This window comes from Aplysia californica, unplaced genomic scaffold (assembly GCF_000002075.1).
Source record: "Aplysia californica isolate F4 #8 unplaced genomic scaffold, AplCal3.0 scaffold00125, whole genome shotgun sequence".
Taxonomy (NCBI): domain Eukaryota; kingdom Metazoa; phylum Mollusca; class Gastropoda; order Aplysiida; family Aplysiidae; genus Aplysia; species Aplysia californica.
In genome coordinates, this window is record NW_004797395.1 from 1,071,040 (window position 1) to 1,091,674 (window position 20,635).

The 20,635-nt window shown below is 36.2% G+C and overlaps 1 protein-coding gene across 1 annotated transcript in view; it reads left to right on the forward strand.

Annotated features, from left to right (window-relative positions):
* The window catches only part of LOC101858855 (protein broad-minded), a gene marked incomplete in the record, with an annotated part of 51,836 nt that overhangs the window by 11,416 nt on the left and 19,785 nt on the right, over positions 1-20,635 (forward strand). Inside the window, 13 exon segments of the mRNA XM_013081307.2 lie at positions 3,431-3,587; positions 6,862-6,936; positions 7,676-7,801; positions 8,510-8,585; positions 9,072-9,175; positions 9,765-9,965; positions 10,471-10,527; positions 11,330-11,432; positions 13,202-13,342; positions 13,704-13,799; positions 14,327-14,469; positions 15,625-15,752; positions 16,413-16,611. Coding sequence (XP_012936761.1) covers positions 3,431-3,587; positions 6,862-6,936; positions 7,676-7,801; positions 8,510-8,585; positions 9,072-9,175; positions 9,765-9,965; positions 10,471-10,527; positions 11,330-11,432; positions 13,202-13,342; positions 13,704-13,799; positions 14,327-14,469; positions 15,625-15,752; positions 16,413-16,611 — 1,606 coding nt within the window.

Here is a 20,635-nt window from a genome sequence, read left to right on the forward strand (position 1 = left end):
TAGAGGCAACGGAGTTCGCATTTTCAATGAAAATTAAAAAACTTTCCCATTCGTACATTAATGTACATTTTGAGTGTTTTAGATACGATGATTTTCACTATCAACTGCATTTCATTGTGTTTCTTTTGCTTTTATTTCCTTGCGATTTCTCAAATCTGCCAGACTATATTATACAAAAAGACTTTGTGAGTATCAAAAAATGCGCCATCTTTCTTCAAGGTGCGTGGCTTGACAACTACTACTTTATTGAGTTTTCTCGACGATAGAAGAGCATGTCTGTCTCTCTCTGTGTCCTATGGCTATAGCAAGGCAATACGACAAAAGTTACCATTGTTTTGAAAGACTCTACAATAATCGAATTTGACTTGATCGCTTTCAAAACTTCTTACTGAGACAAATTTTCATGGTAATTGTGGTAGCGTCATGGTACGACGGCCTTCAACTCCAGTAGATGTTTATACTGGTTGGCAGTTATCTTCAATCTGTCTTTGCAGAGAGGTCCAGCAGTAACCGTCGTACACAGGGTGTTCAGCTTTCTTGGTCCTTGCAGCGCCTGCCATCCGTCATCAAAGTTCAGCTTGTACTGAATTTTAAAGTATGAATTTACTTGGATGCCTGCAAGTCAGTGACAGTAGGATCGCCTTCTTTTCTCCTAGGACGGATTGTTTAGTGCTGAAAAAGCTTTGGCCCAGGTATATAACTTCATAGGGCCTGGGGATGCGTCTGGCTTTGAGCATGATGTTCACATAGTCCATTGGGATTTACATCAGTGCGTTTTGGAGCGATCGCTCAATAGTGCCATGGACTGAATCCACTTCCATTTGGGTATGGCCCTTGGTGAGAATTTTTGCTCAACTGTGATGTCAAGCTCTTTGGCCAGCGAGGCCATTGCCCTCACCAGGGTGGCATTTCTGTTTTAGTAGTTGCACCAATCACTGCATATGATGAAGTGGTTGAAGTCAGTCACTTGCAATATCAGTTAGTGAGTCAGACAAGATGAAAAATGTTGAAGCTCAGACCAACTTCACTTTCATACCAGACATATCATCTGGCGTCTCTGGTGGCAAGATCCAAAATCGTAAAATTGTGTACAGCCAGTTTTGTTTTATAATGTAAGGTGGATGCCTTTAGTGATGAGGCCAGAAGAACGCACTGGATCTCCATACAAAGGACACACACTTTGTTCTCTGGGTTCAGTGCAGCTTCCCTGTCCTTCTCCTTCTCTGGTCTAGCTGCAGCTTTCCTCATATTCATATTTGATGAGCTGTGTATTCTGTTTCTGTGAGGTTTCCTGATTCGAAGCTGGTGCAAATGTCGCACTGGTCTTTCTTGGTTGAAAGTACACCCAAATTGTTTTTCTTGAACTTCTGGCAGAACACTTGATAGTTCAATGTGGCTTTCACCCCCTCTGCAAAGTTCTCCATGTATACTTGATGCAGATCTGACGTTTTCTGGATTGTCATCTGTAGACAGGAGGATATCTTCGAAAGTTGGTAAAAAAATTCCTCTTTATGGAACAACTTGTGATCCTTGGCTCTCTCATTGTGGGCATGATGTGTTCTAGGGGGAAGGCGGGGGGTTTGGAGAAGACACTTTAAATAAACCAGTGGGTCGGGCCTGTGGTGTTCATGAAGATTGCTTTACAAACAGGTGTTCTTTGACCATTGACTCTTTTAAGTGGTTTTGAAGGGTGTAATTTTTCCTTGGGTTTTCACTTGCTGTGTTAGATCTCTTTTTGTGTATCCTGTTTATCGTGGCTTATACGTAGGCTCTCTTTTCTTTCCAAGAGAGTGACCAGTGATGTCATTGCATTTTGTACCAACCAGTTAACAACTGCCAAGGACATCAAGTTCACGCCCTGCTCGCTTCGTGCCTTGACATGTGTAGAGGCATCTCCTGTTCTTTCAACCTCTTTCTTTTGTTACCCTTCCAATCGTTTTCATGTGATGTCCTTTTCGCAGAGATCAAAGGTGACATAACTGTTGTATTATCAGCTGATGTGACATTAGCCTGGTCACGTTGATCACTTTCCACTGCGCTGAGGGTCAGAGGTGACGCAACAAGCGTGGCATCATCTTATTGAATGTTATAGCGTCATGTAAGTTAAGGTTTGATATAAAGATAAAGCATTATGTTATGACACTGAGAAAATAATCTACTCAAAACACAAACGAAATGAACTTTCAAAGAAAGTCGAAAGATGTTTCAGAAGGTAATGACTGCAATAAACACTGCAAATGAAAAGAAAGCACTTTAAACAACAATGATCGTTGGGGGCAGACGATGTGCTGGACAGGTACCACATTTTTTTTTCTGAGTGAGTTAGTAAAGAATGAAAAGCTACCGACTTCGTCCATTCAATTGCGATGGAAAAAATGATAAGAAGAGACAGTAGTCCGAATAAGAGAAAATGCCTTCATAATTCGGTAACTTTCAAATACAAAAACAAAGAACACATGTACAGAAAAAATAGTTTCATATAAAACAAAATCCATAAAGATGCGTTTGAAATACCGGCATTGTCTTGTCACGAGATGAACAGTTCTGTGGGAACAGTGGGAAGTTTTAGTCATTAATAACATTATCAGCAGCATTAAAACGAAGAAAAAAGAGGGAACAACCAGATCTATATAACTCCCAAACGAAACCAGCAAGAAATATTACACAAATTTCCATTTTGAAGAGCTCACACGGTTACGTGAGCGAATTCTGGACTATCAAAAGAAGTCCGGAGATGAGTCGAAGCCGGGGTTAGTCGGTAACGTAGCATGCGGCCCCTCGTTGTTAGCACGACAAAAACAGTCAACCCTCATTCCCTCCCTCACAGGTGGGATAGTCGGAAACATCGAGCTAAAATCCGATAGATGCCGGGTTATACGGTTTTATTTCTAATGTTTTAAAGACATTTCTAGACAAAATTTAGATCCGACTATGAGTAAGCATATGAAATGGACAATTTGCTGTCGATAGGGTCAATAAAATTTTTTGGGACATTTTGTGGGTTAGTCAGTTTTATCACCAGGCCGACGATATTTTGAAATATGAAAATCTCGTGGTTCTTTTGTTTGTTGTTTTTTCCTGGTTGAATACTTTGCTCATGTAACCAATGGTGGAATGTTCCAAAGGTCAACAATGAAGATATGTGAGGAATTTTCATTAGAGCCTAGAGTTTTCTCTTTTTATTTCACTTACAGTGTTAGCCTTTGTGAAATGAATATGACATGCTGCCGTGTAGATTTAGCTATCGTTTTAGATAGGGCTTACTGTCTTCCAGTGCCTAAAGCCTTACAGCTGTCTTTTCTTTCCCTGTACTCCTGTCTCCAGTTTTAGCAAGAAAATTGTCATTATGTCTCAAGCCATGATTTTGTAAAACTTTCTAATGCGCTTTAAAATCTATTTTTCCTTTCATTACTGTGTCCTTCTGTTCTAGGTATGGTGAGCTGAAGAAATCCCTGGGAAAAAACATGAGTGAAGCAGTAGATGACCTTCTCGCAAACTTCGACTCGGAGTTTGTAGTTGGGAAATTTGGTGGTGAGGTTGAAGGGTTGGAGCCCCGTATAACACCACTGGTTACTGACGACGAGGAGGTATCATCCTTTAATAGCTTGTGCGATCAGGTTAGAGCTGAGCTTCCTGTATGCTTTCTGTGTTGTTCAATTCTCACTCTGAGATTTGCAGTGCCGCTTCAAATCCCGTTAAGTTTTTAAGAATTTTTATTTTGAAAACACAGAGAGTGATGCCCTGTTTTTATTTTGAGTGTTAAAGGACTTTCACCTCACTTTAAATCACATCTCATTATACTCAATGTATTTGAATTAAATTTCACAAACTGATTAAAATATCTCTTTTAATAAACAGGGGTTAGAAGGGGAAGCATCATTTGATTTGATGGAATGAAATAGTGAAAGACCATTTTGTTAATGTCTCCATATATTGAGCTTAGTACGGGATGTGGAATACATCGTTTCTCATTTAATATTTTCCTTTTAACTAAGTTTAAGACCTCTTTTTGAGGATATACTTAACGGAAAATTTGTATAACCTTTAAAGAATGAGAAAACCCTTTTGAAAGAAAAGATGATATAATTTTATAAGTATTTCACAGTAATTCTGGTATTTGAAATTGGAGTGAGTATTGTTCAGTTAAGTGCCTGCCTAGCCATTTTCTTTTTTTTTCTTTTTTTTCTCCATTTTACCTTTTGCATGTGAGATAAAATATTTGTTAATGTCTTACTAGTCAGCTTTGTATTAGACTGCATATGTATGTCATAACACAAAATCTGTAGAAGTTATCAATTTGATTCAGATGTTGGCTGGTATTTATGTTTTGCTATGTCGATTCTATCATCAATCACCCTTAAGCACTGTGACAATGTTTTTGTTTGGTTCAGATATTGTGGGATATCTGGTTTGTAACCCTGTAAACAAGGGTGATACATAAGTAAATAAAAGTAAGTGGTACTTTCCATAATGTGCGAAGTAATATGCTGTTCTGCACTGCCAAGTCAGAGGTGCATGCTGGTAACAGTACTGCATACCATTATGTTTACGATATCAGCCTATATGGTGATACTGGGAATCAAGAAAGGGATAGGGGGCCTATTGAAATGGAGTGGTTAGAAGATGGGAAAAAAAAAATTATACTTTTATGTATGCAATTTGTGAAGAAATAGTGTGACTTAGACCTTATTAACATTACAAGAACAACGTTGTGATAAAATTAATCGGCTATGTCTTATAATGAACACTTTTCAGTTTCTTTGTCTGTTGTTTATTGTAGCAATGGCAGTGAGCTAGTGGCATTGAAAGAATTTCCTTTATGGAGCTTTCTCAGAGTAAGCTCAGGTATCATTATTTGCAAATAGTTTTGGCAATGGAGCAGCACTCTGGTAACATTTTTTTGTTTAGCTAGCTTACTCTCTTCAGACATCAAACTCTCCTTACTTCAAAGACAGCATCTTTGTAGGTTGATTGTCCATTTTGATATTCTTTGTGCTTGTGCCCTTAAATTATTGTGGAAAAGAAGAAAACATGTTCTGAAAAATAACACATGTCCATGACGCTGCTTGCAGTAACAAAAATGTTTTGCTCAGTGCAAAGCCATTTCTTCCTGTCTTTTTAGTTTCGATTTTATTCTTTTGTGTGTTTGTTTTCATTGTATTACTATACCATTTCCCAGATGATGTTGAAGGCAGACAACATTGTTTTTATGTCACTAAAGTGAGAGTGTCAGATGTGTCTGAGAAAGATGTCTAAACTTACAATTTTGCATTAACGATGTGTGTCCTGAATTTGGTGTTGGTGTCTTATATTGTTTTGTGACGGGCACTGTAAGAGGCTATTGTGGCATCCCCACTTGGTGACTGGCTTGTTTTGTGTTCACTCATGAACATTTACTTTTTGGAAGATTTTTGTTCGAGTGAATGGTGCTTATACTCGTTAGTCAAAGAACAATTTTTAAAAATCCAGTGTATATTAGAGAGACGGAGAAAAAGAAAGAAAAATACTGGGGGAGAGGAAAAAGTGGGAACTAAAACAGTGTTAGTTCTTGGGGGAGAGGTTGCCTCTGTTAAGAGCTTAGTGTATATTTTTTACAGGGGGGGGGGGGGGGGAGCAATAACTCTTTTATTCTTAGAATTTCGAAATCAGAAGTTTCTCCTTTGTATTGTGAGCCACTTTGGTACTGTATTTTTCTGTAACTTTTTTTCTAATATTGCAAACATAATCTCTTAATGTATTTTAATATGACAAGCTTGGCAAGATCTATAGTTGTGGACGGGTGACAGGTATCACTTGCTGGTCCAACTTCTTTCCTTATCTATTAATACTTCTGTCTGTCATCTCTATATGTGACAATAACTGTTTTGGCATGCTTTTGTTTTTATTATTAAAATACACAAAATATTAAACATATTAACCAAAAGTTTATAATGAAAGCTCAGCAAGACTTATATTATCCCATCTCTAACCATCGGTTATTACTTCTGTGCATGACTATCCCTCTCTTCATTGTTGTTGACTTTTATTATTTTGTTGCCTGAAGCTATTTGTATAGCATTATAGTGACCCAATTTGCTTCTTGTTACAGTTGCATGCAAAAAAAGAGAACTAATCTTTTGCTTTGGACAATAATCTTTGCATTCAAGCTGATTTTGTATTGTTATTTAGTATATGCTGAGTATCATTGATGTAGTTGGCTTAATATTTCATGATACAATTTTTACTGTTATTAGCTGAGTTCCTTTTAGTGTGTAGTAGATTTTTACCTTGAATGTTGTTGCCTTTGGATATTGTCACTCTAAGCATCACTGACAAGTCTGCTTGTATTTCTGAAGGTTTTGTTTCATCTTACCTATGATCCTTGAAAGCCTTTTCATTTTGGCACACTTTGGGTTATTATACTATTTTTCACTTTCTGTCTGAGAAATCATAATGGCTTGATTTTATTGAGAGGAGAAAATTTTAATATTCTTTAATATGCTTACCTCAGTGTTTGCCTAGCAGCCCAATTGAAATTATTTTATTTGGATTTAGCATTTTTCAAATCTTTAATGAAATAGGTCGTTTCTTACAGTCTGTTCAAGCAAGGCGTAAATTGGAAAGCTTGAAGCCATACAATTGCATCTGAATGTTTACTGACAGCATTAGGCCAGAGTTTTTTCCTTTTTCATCTTTCATAAATTTAAGTTTTTTTCTGTTAAAAATATTCATGCTTGTCAAAAATTTTACATTGCAGCAGAAACTGGAGATTAAAGGACGATAATGACATTTTTATTATCAAATATGTACGTCAAATTTTGCCTGCTTGCTGTCAGCTGTCATTATTCTAATTTTTATATCTTTCGTTTGTCAAATTCTCAGGGCAGTGTAATGATTTTCCACCAAGATCATCTCAAAGGCATAGCGGATAACTTGGGGAAAACAAAAAGCCCTGAGGTGAACTATTTTCTGCATTAGTTTCAGAAGTCTAATCTTCTCTTTTCATTTGACTTTTACGTGTAAAGACACTGAACCTTTACAGGTCTAATGGTTCTCAATTAAATGGGGGAGGAGTGTTGAGGAGAGAATACTTTCTAATTTCCTGATGACAGTTGATGTGTAATTGACTGCTTGACTATGTGTTCAAGCTCACTGTACAGTATAAAGTTAACGCAAAAGATGAATGGATTTTAGCTATGTTCATGATATTGAGTATCGGTTTACAGGGTTATTCATCAGCTTGCTATGAATGCTAGGTATATGAACATATTGTATTCCCATTCACTTTTCTGTGGAAGACTAGAGTAAATAATTTATTATGGTTTATATTTTTATTATTGTTATTTTTCTAAATGATCATAATGTTTGTTGTTAATCATTATTATCATTATTATTATTGTTATTTTTATTATTATTATTATCATCATCATTATTATCATCATTATCATCATTATTATTATTATTATTATTATTATTATTATTATTATTATTATTATTATTGTTATTATTATTGTTAATATCATAATCATTATGGTTATTGTTATTATTATTTATATTATTATTATGTTATTATTATTGTTATATTTTTATTACTGTTATACTAGTACGATTGTTATTGTGATTATTGTTATTGCCATCATTATTATCATCAGCATTATTATCGTTAATACTGTTATTATTTCTATGTTCTACTCAGGTGCAGAGAGAGGCAATGCAGAAACTCAATCAAATCATCTCTGGGGAGATTGTTCATAATAAACACTGGCAGCAACTGCGCAAGAATCTCATGGATGTCATGGCTGATCCTGATCAACAGCTCTCGGTTTGTTCGAAAAAACATTATTTATTATTGTAGGATTTGTTTGTAATGTTTGTTGTTGTGGTGGATGACCGACATCGACCTTATATAGGCCTATATATGATATATATATAGTCTCACACACACATGTATAATATGATGTAACAGCAATTTAACAAACGCAACTGATTTTGATGTCTGGTCAAACACGAACTCATGATCAAGATATTTTTTTCTATACAAACAGACATGGAGGTACAGACACAGGTTATCAAGTATGTGCTACGTGGGCACAGATTTCAAACCAAAGTACATTACATAGAGTAATCAGAATATACTAAATAGTGAATGCATTTCAGGGTACTCAGGTCAGCTCTATTGCCACTACCCTTGTTGATGAGAAGAATACTCGTCAAATTGCTGTATTAATTTGCTCTTCTCAACAACAAGAGTACGCTGTCAAATTGCTGTATCTTGCTCCTCTCAACAACAAAAGTACAGTGTCAATTTGCAATTTTCTTTCTTTATTGTTATGTGCCTATATTGTGCTGAAAACTGCTTTTCAACACCAACATTTTGTGGTAAATTCCCCTGGTTTCTTATGCATGTATTTTTTATAAATGTAATTTGTTTCACTTATGATGGAACCCAAGTTTTTTTGTGTAAATTTAATTAAATGCAAAGCCTGTCTGTTCAAAAACTTGTTACTGCCATTATTAATCTTTCCAACAGGAACTGAGTCTCAAATTTGTAGCAAAATCCTTCACGTGCACATCTCATCACACAAGCCAAGTCTACACACTGTTAAGTAAGTATGTCTAAACCACAGCCAAATGTGAATTGAATGTTAAGTGTAAAACAAGGTTTTGGTAGCTACCCCATCATTTATTTATAATATTTATGCCTCTACTCTTCTCACCTCAGCTTGATAAAAGGAGATAAAAAAAAAGTACAGTGACATTTGTGAAAATCCTTGTATTGAGGTAGGGATTGTTTTTAAAGTGTTAAATCATCAAATGAATGAGATTCTGGTATTGTACTGTGGACAGTCTCTTTTGTTTCTTTCATTATAGAGATGTGAAAAAAAAAATTTAACATGTTTTTCTATATAAATAGATGTTCTAGAAAAGCTCCTTTGAATCTCACACTCTGACATGATGTTTGGGATAAACTGTTTCCCTTTTTTAAAATTTCCCATTTTGATGATGTGTGATAAGTGTTTTTGCAAAAATGGTAATTCGTGTTCCAATGCGATGTATGGTAATTCCTGCATTATTTCTTTTTTTTTCTACAGTTGGTTTCCTGTGTAGCCAATTTTCAGGGATGAATGCGAGCATGCCTCCAGTTAAAAATGGTTTAGATTGTTCAAATAAGACAACAGTGAAACTTCTCAAAGCGGTAAGTTACCCAAGTGCTGATATATTTAGTTTTGTTGTCACTGTATTTAGGAACATTAGCTGTCTCTTCACATGAACTCACCTTTCTGGCTAAAGCTTTCATTTATTGAAACAATGGGAATTCTGTTAATCAGAAAATTCCAAGACCAGGAGTTAATTTTACATTTGATCCAATATTGTGGTGTGAATACTAATGCGACATGTGTTCCACTCTTTTTTTTAGTCTTCAGGTTTAGGTGCTATCGCCTGATCTGATTGTGAATACAAGAATTGATTATAAGAAAAAGAAGAACAAGAACATACCTCTTAAAATGTTGAAAAATGGTTGTAGTTAAAAAAAATAAAAATATCCTGTTCGATTTTGGCTAAAACAGCACCTGGGCTTGGATGACTGGTGCTTCTGTGAATAAATTATTGATGATGGTCTTATTCGCTGCTCTTAACCTCGTTTGTTTTCGATGCAATGTCCTCTGAATTCATCGATTTATTGAAATGTTATGCTTTTGACCTGCGTTAATGAAGTCTCAGTTTTGCTTTGGTGTTGAACACTGCACTTATCTTTTGTTTTATTTTGTTGTTGTTTATTTCAGTTTCGGCTCATGATTGAGTTCCAGCACGAGGCCCCCAACTATTGGGTGCGCTACCCAATGACATATCTGGAAGAGATAGTGGAAAGCTCCTTGAACCTGTTTTCCCTTCAGATGGTGACACAGGCTCCGCTCACGAAATTGTCACCCCTACATTTTGTGGCAGTTTTGGATCCAAAAGCACAGTGGTTTATCAAATGGATGGTAAGTGACTGGTTTCAGTTGGTTTGAGTATACCTCCCCCCCCCTCCCCCCCCCCCCTCCTACATCCTGGGGCTGGTTTGAGTGTAGTTTGGGTAATTGTATTGACTTAAAAAAGCATTAAAAATTGCTTACCTGGCATCTAGTGTTCTATGTTTGAGTAAATTCTGTAATGACCTGTTTACAAGTTTTATTTTAAATGTCTGTGGATTTATTTTACAACCTTCATGATATATTTCTGTATTATACAAACTATTCATAATAAAGTGATGTGGTGTCTACTTGAGAAAGTAAGCTTAGTCATTGCTTTGTTGAGAAGGTCTTGATCTTCTTCTGCTTAGTGAGAAATTTTGATAATGATTAAAGATAAATGCCTTTCCTTTTCTTTCTTGATATGTATTAGAGGCAGGAATGACAGGTGGTTCATCTTTGAATAGTTTCATTTTAAGATAGCACAGTATAGGGCCTTTTTGAAGTTGAAATGTATTTTGGAATCTTTTGTCAACAGCATGGAAACTACAGCAGAAAGATTTTATTGGAACTATTGGAAAAGTACCGTGTGATTGTAAGTAATAAATATTGCCTCAACTGATTAACTGGGAAATGAATCGATTTGTTTAATGCTCAGCTAAGGTCTAAAGAGGAGAGAGAGAGAGAGAGAGAGAGAGAGAGAGAGAGAGAGAGAGAGAGAGAGAGAGAGAGAGAGAGGGAGAGAGGGAGAGAGAGAGAGAGAGGGAGGGAGGGAGGGAGGGAGGGAGGAAGGGAGGGAGGGAGGGAGAGAGAGAGAGAGAGGGGGGGGGGGAGTGGAAGGGAGAGAGAGAGAGGGACAGAGAGCTAGAGGAGGAAGAAAGGAAGAGAGAAAGGGAGTTAAGGTTAAGAAAAAGAGAGGGTACAAGCAACAGAGAATGCTGCTGGCTTGTTGGAGAGAAGAACTGAAAGTACAAAGATGATATATTGAGAAAGGGAGAATAAAGAGATGTGGCAAAAAGTAGATATTAACTAATGGGTGGGTAAACTGGAATAGAAAGCAAGTTGTCCTTTGAATGAGCTTGGAGCCTCATTGAACTCTAACGAATGTCCTTTTAAGATTATTTTGGAAAAGATGAAAACTGTTGTTTGTTTCGAATGGTTATCGGAATAAATGCCAAAGAAATTATATTATTTCCTAAATTAATTTTTTCTAAATATTACGAGTGCTAACACATCATTGTTATCTTTTAAAGTAGGATTAAAAGGTAAACGCATACATGTTCTTTAGAAAAATGTAAACGCATCCCGCTGAGTTTTTTACAAACTGTTCAAAATTAGAAAATTGTTTGTGTGGTTTGGAAGAAAGTATTTTCCTCTGTATATTTTGATTTTCACAGGTAGAGACATCTTTGAGACACTGTCTGGACTTCTCGGCTTTTCGAAAAAGCTCACTTGACAGCATGAGTGAAGTTTCTGATGCATTTTCAAAAGTGTCTGTCAGTGAGTAATAGAGTCAAATACTTTTCTAATTTCGCTTTCACAATGTTTCGGGGAGGTTTCCCATATATTTCAACATAACTTTGTCCATGGCTTTGGTGCCTAGCATTGATTATGTTTTCTACTGCGTAAGGCTCTGTTTGATTAAAGGAGAAAAGCCGATCTGTGGGTTTCTGCATAAAAAGAACTTTAATAAGATGTGATTTTAATGACTGTTCCGAGAAAAAATGGAGAGATATTGGTATTCATGTATGTGAAAATTATTAACGGTCCCAAGAGTCATCCCTAGTTTACCCTCTTACTTTCTAAGTCTTTTTTTTTCTTTTTGCTAAGTCTTTTTTTATATCTGTCTGTCTGGCTTCTTGGTTAGTTCTCTGTGAGCTTCATCTGTCTGCTTTCGCTGATAAAAAATTATAAATTATTTTGTTGAAGAAACTGTTCTGAAAGGAAACTGGAAGCATTTAATGCTTGCTCTATGCTGTTTGATTAACTTATCTACCTTTTTCACAACATAAACGTCAACAATGGATTTATGTTCCATGTTCTTTGAATGGTTTGACTGTATTCTGCTAGGGAACGAACCATTTGTTTTAATTATATACAAATATGTTCCATTTAAAAAGAATTGCTTCAGGAGGCAAGTTTCTATTGTCAAAGTACTTGAGCATTATTATGTATTGTTCAATACTTCATTTTTAATTAGTTTCTGTAAACTGTATTACATTTACTCACAAATTAAAACCTTTGGTTTGGACTGTTACTTCTTTAACTGATTCCATCCCTGATTTTTTCAGGCTCTGGACAGAATTATTTTCCCCTGTTCAGTTTTAGAACTGGGGTCCTTCTATTTAATTTATTACTGTGAAGCTCTAAGTTACTCTAATATGTATTGTCATATACCAAACTGATGGAAATCAGTAGAGGAATCTGTTTATATCAATAACAATGACCTTTAATATGTTTGTATTGTATTTTCCCTGAGACAAAAATGAATGAGAAAAAAAAAATGGCCCGACACTTCTTCAAAAATTTCGACTTACCTCATTTTCTCAGCTCTACAAGTCCTTATAATCCTTAGGCATCAACACAAAATTGTAGCAATATCACCCTTGCACACATTTATGCTAGAATTTCACAAATTTAGTTGAATATCTTTCTTTGAAGGGCCTTTTTATTATACCAGGCTCTGTGTTGTTTACCCTTACATAGCGACAACAAAACAACAATTTTCGCAAGAATTTCGTGGACTTTCGATTGAGTTTGGCGCTCACAGATTGAGGTCAGGCTTGTTTACAAGTTCTACTTCCTTTCGACAACTTAAAAAGTAGAAACTATGTTAGAAAATGCACATTTGTTTCAGATTTCGCTCGGATTTCGTTGAGCCACTCACAGTGGTCAAATGGTGGCAGCAGAAAAACTCAGAGCAGCTGTCAGCGGCCGAATGAACGGAATCAGTTGAAAAATGTTACAACAATCCTTGTGTATTCTTTCTCAAATGAAATGATTGGCATACTGACTTGCAGTTGACTACCACTGAACACATTCAGCACATTCCTGCTTTTTCCGTAATGGTATTCTGAAACCCCAGCCACTGCACTACTGTCTCGTTTCATTCTGTTTGTGAAGGCTGGAATCTGCACTCTTCATTGCAACCTTTTTAATATTATGTTGTTCGTTGCATGTTTGTCTTTACTGCAGTTACATTGTTTTAATGCTCCAAAATCCCATTCTTCACGTATGTGTAATGCATGGATTGCTTTGTTTCTGTTCAGCCGACCATGGCCAGCGACTGTTCTACACAGGTCCAGAACTTGAGTATGCCTTGTTCATCCACTCTTTGTCATTTCTGGGCAGACTGCTCTGTTTCAAGAAAGGACAGCAGTTTTTTCCGGTCAGATTCAGAGAGAAACAAGGTAATCTTTTGTTTTTAAAGAAAATGCTTCCCTGAACCTGCCATGTCTCAGAACTGTGAGATAATTGTACTCTAAATTTCTTCTTCGTGTAAGGAAGATACTATCGAACAACCTTTCTGTTTCATCTATTTGAGGTTTCTTTGGTTTGTTTTGTATAAGTTTATTACCTTACTAGAAACAAAAAGGTTATTTTAGATGTGGATTCTTCTTGTACAGGTTAAGAATGGGCTTATGCTGTACTGATAAAAAACAAATCTGGTTAAAACCCTCCCCTGCATTTATCCCTGTTCAGTCATTTAGGATGAGAGCAGTAATTTGTCCTATTTAGATATTCATCAAGTGTTTTGATATTTTTCTCCAGTCCCAGTGTCCATCACGCAGCTTCTGAAAGCTCTGGTTCTGTTAGTGGTTGATCCTGGCATGTCAGCAGCGCACAGGAGAGTGGAAAAAGATAAAGGTAATGTCGCATCACATCACTTCAAAATGAGAAAACTTTCGTCCTCTTGATTTTTTTACATTTTGAGGGTATGAAGACTATAGAGATAGTATGTGTACTACTGGTAGTGGTTGCCATTGTGAAGTCATGATATCTTTTAACATGTCCTTTCTTACAAACTTTTTGCTGTTTCTTTACTGTAACTTGATTCTCTTTCACCAAAGTACTAGTTTACCTCAATTTTATGTAATTTGCTCTTCAGTTCTGAGAGAAGAAGCATCTCACCTGTAAATGATGAATTCATGTGTACTCTCGGGTTTTCATAGATTTTCTTCTAGTAAACATACAGAGTTCTTGCCCATAACCAAAGACATGAGCCATTGCTTTGCCTCTTAAGATGTTTGTCTGCCCCATAAAAAGTATGGCCGGAATATTGTCAGTTGAGAGGATTATAGCTTTTATTGGTATTTTATTGAGATGTTTAATTTTTTTTAAAGGCATCATTGTCTTCTGCTTTGACTTTTTTACTCTACATTTCTGTTGCTCAGATACCTTTGAGTTCACAACTTTGGTGACGGAAGTCCTGAGATCTCTTTGCGCCACGGAGCAGGTGTGTAGCTCCATCATGTGCCGAGACGAGATCATCTCCACTCTGCTCTCCCCTGTCTCACAGTACATGGACGAGTCACCGGTAATGTGAAGTCACAGAGTTGTTTTTGTTCTTATAGGGGTTTTACTGTTAATGGTGTTTTTATTTTTGTTATATTATTACTGTTCTCTCTTTTTCTTTTCCTTCTTCTCCTCCTTCATCCCATCTTCTTTGTCCCTTTTTGTCTGTGTTCCCTTGAGCTTGTATGCTCAATTAATTCTGTTGGCATCGTACTTGGCGGCAATATAGCGTACCCAAGTTCAAATCCCTGATATGATGCTCCTGAACTTTGGATGCGTGGAGAGCTTTCTTGGCTCTCCACCACTGGGCCCAATCTTTTCACAGATGGATGTTATATTTGGCAGCATTAGCTCGTGATAACTTTTTTTCTGAGGTTTTCTCTTCTTCTGCTTCTCAGTGTCCCTTAACCCTAATTTGTTTCAAGCAGAATGCATCTTTGTTGTAGCAGTGTGCCTTAAATGACAATTTAATAACAACAGCAACGATAGTACATTTAGATATCTGTGTATGTTCTTTTTTCCAAAAGTATTTGTTAAAATTCCAGGTAAATTGTGTGTGAACAAACTGATGGCTGTATGTTCAAAATACAAGAAACTGTTATGCAAATGCTAAATTCCATGACACTTTAACAAAATTGTGCAGGACATTAATTTCACCCAATCATTAGTCTTTATACATTACAGGTGTAAAATAGTTTCAGAGGTTAGTCCGATGGAATACACAAAAAACATTATTTGAAAATTAAAAGATTTTTGTTAAAATTTCAAAACTTATGAGTAGCACTAGTAAGTTTTCATTTTTGTGAGGATTAAATCGCGAAAGATGCATCTTGAAATGTCTCTAGTTTTTTAAAGATTTATGATCAAGCTTTACAACAGCGTAGTACATCGTACCCTTCCAAGTAGTTACATATCTAATAAGAAAACTCACTCACTCTTTGTAAAGTGATTTTTCTATACCGTGATAGTAAAAGTTGTCCCCAATTTCATAATTGTTTTAGGCTATCATTTGAAAGCATATTCTTTTCCATTTTTCAAATTATTGGCATCCGACAAATTTTGGAATCAGCACAGTGACTTGACCTGATTTGAGAGCTGGTTTTTCAGGGATTTTAGGGAACATTGTGACTGGTCAGTTGGATTGTAATGTGTTTTATCATCGCATTTCTATTGTCAGGATCACATTCCTCCTGGGGAAGACACTTTGGTCCATGTTGCCAACATCTTGTGTGTTATCGCATCCAGCACCAAGGGTCGCCGCTACTTGCTCTATGGGGAGGGCCAATCCATTCATTCCAGGACCAAGTATGATATGATTTATGTATACTTTTTCCCTCTAGTCCTTTGCAGCCAAATAATATACCTCAAAGATCTGTTGAGTACAAGGAAGGAGTTAAATTCATGGATTTTTTTGGAAAGGAGGACAAGACTGGTTTCTGTATAATTATGAGTTTTTCTGCAGACATCAAAACGTGATGCACCAGAATTCAGAGTATCAGTCATTCCTTGCCCTCGCTGCAAACCAATGTACGACAAATACTGTAGTCTGTTGTGCTCGAACCGTCTCTACAATTGTCACCAACAGGCACAGAGTTTGTAGTGTGGATCTTTTATACAGAAATTGCTGTGTCATTTTTGTATAGTGAAGTGCATCTATTACCCAGCTGAACTGGCTATAATTATAATCTAAAACTAGTGTCAACTCATTTTATTATTGTTATTGTTGATTCATTTCACTTCTTGGACATACTTGGTTTATTTTGTAAAATAAAAGTGTAATCTCAGGAGGGGTTTTAAGCATCAAAGGCCTGTTGTGCTTGTTTTGTGGTATTTATCAATGTTGTTTCAATTCTTGTTTGATTTTCTTTCAATTGAATTTTTAAAAACATTTTTTTTAAATTTACTTTATTCATAGCTTAGAAAAAGTCTGCATCTTACACTGATTGTTTTTGTCCTTTCCCACAGATCGTCTTCTGCTCATCAGATTGCGGAGTTTACCAAGAAGTCTCTATCAAACACACTGTCCAAGTCATATGTGCCACCATCCAACAATGTTGTCGGAGTGTATCTGTATATCTGCAGGCAGTTGTACAACACCTGTGAGGGTCTGTTTGTTTTATCTTCTTACGAACTTCACAACTCGATTGCACAGGCTTGGAAACAGGTAAACTTCTTCGAACTCTCCTCGGGTTGACCTTTGTTTTCAATCATTTAATGGTTTCACTGCAGATAATAGGTGGCTACCGCGAAGTGGCATGCCCCTTGTAGTTCACAAGTGCCCTCATCTGTTCTTTCCAAAATGTTGTTGTTGTGCTGATTCATCATAAACTACAACTCTACTAATGGACAATATAGCAGACAGTTATAAATAACATCCTTTGTTGACCCAATTAACCAGGGGCCAGTGGATGCACCATGAGCAACATATAACTCTTCGGGTTCGCTAACATATTAAAAGTCATACTGATTTTTATTAAGTTCTCAGAGTATTTTTCATCTTTAATCTGTGATCACGTATTACGCATATCGCGACCTCAGTGCTTTCTTGTTGTATCTCAATTCTTTTAAGAGTGAAAATGTGACATCCTCTTAAGCTCACTCTTTGTTATGAACTGTTTTCACTGTTATTAAAAATGGAGATATGACAAGAAAGCACCGGTGTCGCGGTATGATGCTTTGGTACATTTTGTCAAACGAGCTCCCATTTATGCGGTCATGTACTTCATGCTTCATTGTGAGACCTCGTGGGATAACGTTTCCACCATTTGATGTTCCCTTGTAATGTATAGTTTGACCAGCTTTATGAATGTGTTTGTGAAGTATCCTGTGTAGCAGTATTTTGCACAGCAGTTTCACAGACAGAAACGCAAGGGAAACTTTCACATATTAAATAGGTTTTTTAAAAGTTCTACTGTAGATGACTTAACCTTTTGAGCCCTGACCTCCAGAGGCTACCATAACCCTCTGCCTGAGCTCCTGGATGAATCATGCCCTTATTACTTACATTCATATCATCGTCAAAATCACATTCCATATCCCATTCAGGGTAGTCCTTGTCATTACAGAAGTCTCCGCCTAAGATCCCACCGCTTATGGTCCCGGTTCGCCTAAGATCCCGCTGTTTTGGAAAAACAGAATTTTTACTATATTAAAGTCACCCTTAAGATCCCACACTGAAGGAGCTACATTTGGCCAAGATCCCGCTTTCCAGGTCATAACTTAGTTATTTTTTTCTTTATTTAAGAAAATATCGACCAAGCAGCGAAAATGTGCGATCAATAACGGTACGTCACATTGCTTGAAGCCAACTGGTTCCCACCTGACGAATATCTTTTTTTAATTTTTTATTTTCAAAATTTTTTATGCATCCAAGCAAAACTGTGTTGCATAATCGCTTCTTACAGGTAACAAAGGTGAAAAATACACAAATAAACATCACAGATGTATTGTACTAACCATACAGAAAATTTTGGTAGGCCTATATAATATGTTGATATTTATTTGAATTTGTGGCCCCAAAGACCTGTGAACTACACACTAGTCACCATCTTATTTCGCGCCCCCCCCCGAAAAAAATTTGTCCGCAAACCGAAAATAATGCGTAGCGAATGAGTTAACGCCCTTATCAACACAAGTAGGTCATTTAAGAGGCAGGATCTCCGAATTTAACGTTCATCTCCAAAAGGACTGAGCCAAATAGGAATGGTTATTGTTATTATTATTTATATTATTATTATGTTATTATTATTGTTATATTTTTATTACTGTTATACTAGTACGATTGTTATTGTGATTATTGTTATTGCCATCATTATTATCATCAGCATTATTATCGTTAATACTGTTATTATTTCTATGTTCTACTCAGGTGCAGAGAGAGGCAATGCAGAAACTCAATCAAATCATCTCTGGGGAGATTGTTCATAATAAACACTGGCAGCAACTGCGCAAGAATCTCATGGATGTCATGGCTGATCCTGATCAACAGCTCTCGGTTTGTTCGAAAAAACATTATTTATTATTGTAGGATTTGTTTGTAATGTTTGTTGTTGTGGTGGATGACCGACATCGACCTTATATAGGCCTATATATGATATATATATAGTCTCACACACACATGTATAATATGATGTAACAGCAATTTAACAAACGCAACTGATTTTGATGTCTGGTCAAACACGAACTCATGATCAAGATATTTTTTTCTATACAAACAGACATGGAGGTACAGACACAGGTTATCAAGTATGTGCTACGTGGGCACAGATTTCAAACCAAAGTACATTACATAGAGTAATCAGAATATACTAAATAGTGAATGCATTTCAGGGTACTCAGGTCAGCTCTATTGCCACTACCCTTGTTGATGAGAAGAATACTCGTCAAATTGCTGTATTAATTTGCTCTTCTCAACAACAAGAGTACGCTGTCAAATTGCTGTATCTTGCTCCTCTCAACAACAAAAGTACAGTGTCAATTTGCAATTTTCTTTCTTTATTGTTATGTGCCTATATTGTGCTGAAAACTGCTTTTCAACACCAACATTTTGTGGTAAATTCCCCTGGTTTCTTATGCATGTATTTTTTATAAATGTAATTTGTTTCACTTATGATGGAACCCAAGTTTTTTTGTGTAAATTTAATTAAATGCAAAGCCTGTCTGTTCAAAAACTTGTTACTGCCATTATTAATCTTTCCAACAGGAACTGAGTCTCAAATTTGTAGCAAAATCCTTCACGTGCACATCTCATCACACAAGCCAAGTCTACACACTGTTAAGTAAGTATGTCTAAACCACAGCCAAATAGGAATTTCGTGTAAAGTGTAAAACAAGGTTTTGGTAGCTACCCCATCATTTATTTATAATATTTATGCCTCTACTCTTCTCACCTCAGCTTGATAAAAGGAGATAAAAAAAAAGTACAGTGACATTTGTGAAAATCCTTGTATTGAGGTAGGGATTGTTTTTAAAGTGTTAAATCATCAAATGAATGAGATTCTGGTATTGTACTGTGGACAGTCTCTTTTGTTTCTTTCATTATAGAGATGTGAAAAAAAAAATTTAACATGTTTTTCTATATAAATAGATGTTCTAGAAAAGCTCCTTTGAATCTCACACTCTGACATGATGTTTGGGATAAACTGTTTCCCTTTTTTAAAATTTCCCATTTTGATGATGTGTGATAAGTGTTTTTGCAAAAATGGTAATTCGTGTTCCAATGCGATGTATGGTAATTCCTGCATTATTTCTTTTTTTTTCTACAGTTGGTTTCCTGTGTAGCCAATTTTCAGGGATGAATGCGAGCATGCCTCCAGTTAAAAATGGTTTAGATTGTTCAAATAAGACAACAGTGAAACTTCTCAAAGCGGTAAGTTACCCAAGTGCTGATATATTTAGTTTTGTTGTCACTGTATTTAGGAACATTAGCTGTCTCTTCACATGAACTCACCTTTCTGGCTAAAGCTTTCATTTATTGAAACAATGGGAATTCTGTTAATCAGAAAATTCCAAGACCAGGAGTTAATTTTACATTTGATCCAATATTGTGGTGTGAATACTAATGCGACATGTGTTCCACTCTTTTTTTTAGTCTTCAGGTTTAGGTGCTATCGCCTGATCTGATTGTGAATACAAGAATTGATTATAAGAAAAAGAAGAACAAGAACATACCTCTTAAAATGTTGAAAAATGGTTGTAGTTAAAAAAAATAAAAATATCCTGTTCGATTTTGGCTAAAACAGCACCTGGGCTTGGATGACTGGTGCTTCTGTGAATAAATTATTGATGATGGTCTTATTCGCTGCTCTTAACCTCGTTTGTTTTCGATGCAATGTCCTCTGAATTCATCGATTTATTGAAATGTTATGCTTTTGACCTGCGTTAATGAAGTCTCAGTTTTGCTTTGGTGTTGAACACTGCACTTATCTTTTGTTTTATTTTGTTGTTGTTTATTTCAGTTTCGGCTCATGATTGAGTTCCAGCACGAGGCCCCCAACTATTGGGTGCGCTACCCAATGACATATCTGGAAGAGATAGTGGAAAGCTCCTTGAACCTGTTTTCCCTTCAGATGGTGACACAGGCTCCGCTCACGAAATTGTCACCCCTACATTTTGTGGCAGTTTTGGATCCAAAAGCACAGTGGTTTATCAAATGGATGGTAAGTGACTGGTTTCAGTTGGTTTGAGTA